Source organism: Rhinopithecus bieti, unplaced genomic scaffold (assembly GCF_001698545.2).
Source record: "Rhinopithecus bieti isolate Rb0 unplaced genomic scaffold, ASM169854v2 scaffold_758, whole genome shotgun sequence".
NCBI lineage: Eukaryota > Metazoa > Chordata > Mammalia > Primates > Cercopithecidae > Rhinopithecus > Rhinopithecus bieti.
In genome coordinates, this window is record NW_016803215.1 from 1,780,611 (window position 1) to 1,785,878 (window position 5,268).

At 44.6% G+C, this 5,268-nt stretch overlaps 1 protein-coding gene across 9 annotated transcripts in view; it reads left to right on the forward strand.

The window, feature by feature from the left end:
- LOC108528098 (supervillin) overlaps window positions 1–5,268 on the forward strand; it is a 239,188-nt gene that overhangs the window by 182,689 nt on the left and 51,231 nt on the right. For all 9 annotated transcript variants that reach the window (XM_017869775.1, XM_017869790.1, XM_017869782.1 and 6 more), the window contains one exon: window positions 4,919–5,010. Coding sequence is in view for 5 of the 9 variants with exons in the window: in XM_017869746.1 (XP_017725235.1) it covers window positions 4,919–5,010 (92 nt within the window). In the remaining 4 variants the exon portion in view is untranslated. The remainder of the gene's footprint in view (window positions 1–4,918; window positions 5,011–5,268) is intronic.

A 5,268-nucleotide genomic window follows, 5' to 3' on the forward strand; every position in this document is an offset into this window, starting at 1 on the left:
GGCTTTGTTTACCTACTTAAGCCTCAGCAATGGCAGGGCCCCCCCCCCCAGCCTCGCTGCTGCCTTGCGGTTAGATCGCTGCAGACCGCTGTGTTAGCAATGAGGGAGGCTCCGTGGGTGTGGGACCCTCCCGGCCAGGTGTGGGATATATTCTCCTGGTGTGCCAGTTTGCTTAAAGCGCAGTATTGGGGTGGGAGTTACCCGATTTTCCAGGTATTGTGTGTCTCAGTTCCCCTGGCTAGGAAAAGGGATTCCCTTCCCCCTTGCTCTTCCCAGGTGAGGCGATGCCTCGCCATGCTTCAGCTCTCGCTGGTCGGGCTTCAGCAGCTGACCAGCACCGATTGTCAGGCACTCCCCAGTGAGATGACCCCAGTACATCAGTTGAAAATGCAGAAATCACCGGTCTTCTGTGTCGCTCATGCTGGGAGTTGGAGACTCTTAGAGATGGGGTTTCACTGTGTTAGCCAGGGTGATCTCGATCTCCTGACCTCATGATCCACCCGCCTAGGCCTCCCAAAGTGCTGGGATTACAGGCATGAGTCACTGCTCCTGACCCCGGCTTGGTTTCTAATATGTCCCTCGTAGGTTGATTTAACTGTCATGGAGCTAGTAAGTGATTAAGGAAACAAGAGACAGGAAGGCATTCCTTATTCAAGGATAGGAAAAGCATGCAATATGAAAGTCACACACGTCAGTGGACAGAGACTCAAAGAGACACAGCTATTCTCAAATCATGGGTGTTATGTCATGTATACCTAGTAAAATGACAGCCTATGTGCTATGGTGCTAAGTGTAAAATGGCCTGGAGATACAAGATCCTGCTTCCTTAAAAGAAATCTAGTCAACCAGATACCAGCTAAAAGAGATGAAAATATGAGCTAATGGGGGTTCGTCTCCCGTATCTTATAATTTAAACTTCAGTAGGGGAATGAACAGATTGTGGAGGATACTTACACTGTGTGGGTGCTGCACAGTCCTTGTAATGGTAGCATTTCCACGTTGTGAAAAATAGAGATGATAACAGTGGAGTATCCTGCTCTCCCTTTAATAAAATTCCCCCTGTTGCTACCGGTAGGCATTTAAGTAGGTTAATGGGACACATTTAAAAGAAAAATTGTCATGGAAGCAGGGGGCATTCTCTTCTTAGAAGCAGAGGAAGGGGGGTGGTGGCACAAACAATCAGTCCTAAAGAATGAGCGCTGTTTCAGGGGAGACAGAGAGTTGGATAAAAATCCAAAAGGTGTTTCTCACTGTTAGAAAGTTAAAATCAAAATACAGAAAATGAAGTGGATAGCACTAACTTTAGTATCTATGGAGAGATGCCTCCCTACTGAAACATAGGCTCTTACTTTTGGTTGAGCTCTAGTGAGACACCAAGGCTTGCAGAGGTTGCCCCTGCAGGCACCCCTTTGTCCCTGGGCGGGTGACTGAGGAGGAAGGGCGGGATTCAGCATCTGAGAGCTCCATGCTTTTGGGGTCACCGGTCCATGTGTGTTAGTAATGGGCCCTACCAATCTCCCTGCTCTGGAGCCTCTGGGTCAGAAGAAGCAGAGAGGAGAGGAGAGTCCGGACCCTCACAGGTGCTTGTGTTTCATCAGCATTAGATGAGCCGGAAACGTGCTCACCGATGAACCGTCCTGAATTTTACAACCGCGTCTTACCTGTGTTTTGACTGATGATCGGTGCCCTCGGGTAGAGAAAGTTCAGGGAAGAAACATGATTTTTTTTAAAGAGAGAAACTTGATTTCACATGTTGATTTGAGGGGTCTTGCATCAGTCACAGCTTGTGGCACCCCTTGAGCCAGAGCCACACTTTCCAGCCCAGTCTGCCTGCTCCTGCTCCTCCTGCCTGCTCATCTGCTTTCTCAGAACCCCCCAGTCATTTAGCGGGACCAGGGGAGAGAGTCAGGGGAGAGAGGCAGCAGAGACAGGACCAGAGGGTGATGACAGCCGTGTGGACTCAGTAATAAATGTTTATCTGGAAGCTGCAGATTCTAAAATTGATACTTTACAAACACGTGCAATTACACCAGTTTTTCACACATGTATGCAAGGTGAGCGAAGGTGCTAAGGGATGATGTGTTCCAAATTATGTCCTGTCCAAAGATGAAAGAAGGAAAGAAAGGAAGAAAGGAAAGGAGGGAGGGTGAGATGGAAGGGAGGGAGGAGGGGCTTATGACTGATGTTATTGACTGTATGCTCTTATAGTTATTCTCAATGTTTGTAACGATTTTACCCCTGGCCGTCACATCAACGTTGCATAAAAGGTACACAAAAAATACTTCAGGGTGAATTATAGTATTCATTTGAAGTGTTTTGTAGTAGTCGTTCATTCATTCAACATATTTTAATTTTTTAAAAATAATTTTTAATTCAATCATTTAATTTTTTAACAGACAGGGTCTCACTCTGTCTCCCAGGCTGGAGTGCAGTGAAATGATCATAGCTCACTGCAACCTCAAACTCCTAGGCTCATTGGGTCCTGCCACCTCAGCCTCCTGAGTAGCTGGGACTACAGGCTTATGCCACTGTGCCTGGCTAATTTTCCTATTTCTTTTTTTTTAAGAGATGGGATCTTGCTATGTTGACCACGCTGGTCTCAAACTCCTGGATTCAAACAATCTTCCTGCCTCAGCCCCCACAAAGTGCTGGGGTTAATGAGGTGTGTAATATACTTTGGGTTCTGGTCGGGATAGGCAGTGGGTCCAGGTGCTCTGCCCTGAGGACATGACCAGTCAACTGAGGCCCAGATGAGGAGCGAGAGAAAGCCACAGGACGGCAGGAGGCTGGTGGGGAGAGAGCTCAGGCGGAGGAAACAGCATGTCGAGTGAACCACATCAAGAAGCATCAGAGACTTCCCTCTTAGAGCTTGGGTTTTCTTTGGTTTCTGACCTGCCATCAAAAGGCTGCACTTCACATGGTGCTGGCACTATTTGTAGCATGTTTGGAGAAAATAAGTGCCTGTGGAGCCAGGGAGTGTTCGGTGATGACTCGTAAAGCTCACTCTGTAAATTCAGCGGAGTATTTAACTCAGGGACACTTTCTTGTTTTTCATTAGTGGCTCCATTGAGCTTTCTGAGAAACAGAAAGAAAGAGGAAAATAAAGACATACAGATGTTTATTTTTGAAAATAAGATATAGCATTTGTACCCCAAGTCAGTGCCCAACAAGCTAAATATTTCAGGGATTACATTATTTCACTTTAATGTAGAATTTTTTTTTCCCTGAAAATATTTTAGTTTCCCAAAGAAAGTATAGAACTTTGTCAAGATGCTTAAATTAGCAATTAAATAATCAGTTAAAATAGCATGCCATTCCTTAAATCGAGTACATTTCTGCCATTATTTAATTTTTTGAGGTTTCTGCATTGAAAGGAGTAGTTACTGCCTTACAATTCAGTGTTTAGAAGTCAGTGCTAATTCCAAGTTTCTGACTAGGCAGGTGTCCTAGACTCTTCCAGCCAATCTGGAGTGTGGCTTATGAAGCCTAATTATTCTCTAGACTTTTCATTAAATAATGTGAACACACTTACCTGTGGAATATAAGCTTTGCTACATTACATACGGAAAGACGAAGATTTCAGACAGGCTTGGTTCTAGGAGCACGGGATGGTGGCCATGCTTTGGACTGTGTGGAAGTTCTTTCCCCGTAGTTTACACAGCGGGTAGAGGTTGTTCAGCTGTCCCACTTACTCAGTACCCACAGCAGCTTCCTCGGTCTCTTCCTTGGCCTCTATAGAAATGTACCCGTACAGTGGAAGGTCAGCTTCACAGTGAGTCTTTTTCAAGCCCATCTTTTACCCCTCTGGAGGTCACACTGACCTTGAGGAACCGCAGTTCTCTGTTTCCACAGTTTTGTTTTCTTCCTTCGAGGCAGCAGCACCCTCTACCCTGCCTGCTCCGGGCACATCAAAGACGATGGAGTTGTGTACACAGTAGTCTTGGGGTGACTGTGGCTGGTATTAAACTAGGAGACAGATTTGAATCTCATCTCCTCTTCTTGTCAAATATGAGTCTTTGGGCAAATCACGTAACAATTTCCGTATCTGCAAACTGAGGATGGTACTAGTTCCAGTGTTGTGCTGCAGCCTGACGTGTGTGCGTCTCTCCCGACTTTGAGTTCAGTGAGTCCTGTGGGAGCCTGAGATCCGCCATGTTAGGAGTGTTGACACCACCAGTCAATACTACAAGTCAGGTGCTTTTTGCAAGGCCAGGTGGAGGGCCTGGGTGGGCGGGGCAAGAGGGCAGGGCCCTTTGTACCTTTATCAGCACCCCGCTGAGTAGTTCATACCTCACAGGGTCTTGGGGAGATAATTAAGGAGATACCATGTGCTTAACATGGGGGGAAAGTCCACAGTAAGGGCTCACTTCCTTTATTATTCTCCTCTTTCATTTCCTCTTTTATTCCAACACGAGTCTTCATGAGGCTTTCCAAACTTTTGACCATGGTTTGATGCCTTGGTTGTTTGAAGGCATCTGTTACTTTAATGTAATTTTAACACTAGAGGACAGCGTGTAGATCACCTAGACAAGTTACTGATTTTCTGAAGAAGAAATTGTAGCACAGAGAGGTTGAGTAATTAATACAAGCTTGCACAGCTATTCTTAAGTCAAGAAGAAGTGGTCAGTCTGAGTTAAAGAACACGACTCCCAGTTCAGCAATGTCTTCACACACCACACCACACCACCCACCAATCCTGCTGTAATTACTTAGTTGCACAAAAAATCACAATATTTACAGAAATATAAATAAGTGAAAAAAGTTACCAATTTACTCCCCAATATAAAATGTTTTACCTGCGATCTATGTATACATATTTAATGATGTGTAACAATATCATAATTTTTATGTTCTGCATTTTTTCACTTATATATCTTTATTTAAACGGACTTCACTTTATTAATGGAGTAATTTTTAGCTTTCAGAAGGAGTTCTCACTCGAAGATAAAGAACAGCTCGCTAACCACAAAAGAGGAATTGATGCTAAGCTTTTAGCTGCACTTCCTAAAGGTAAGGCTGTTCCTAAGTGATCAACCATGTCTAGGTAGATGCCTATTGTGTTGTCTGAATTTCCTTGAGCAGAACTCTCTCCCTAACCTCCAGCTTACAGTCTCCTTTGCGGCCCTTCCTGCCTCCTCGAAGAATTAGCTTCAATTCCCTGCCGTCTCCATGCATTTTTAATCCTCAACTTTCTACTCTTTCTTGCCCTTTAATTTTAGGCATCCTCAGGTTTTCTTTTTCTTTTTTTTTTTTTTTTTTTTTTTTTTT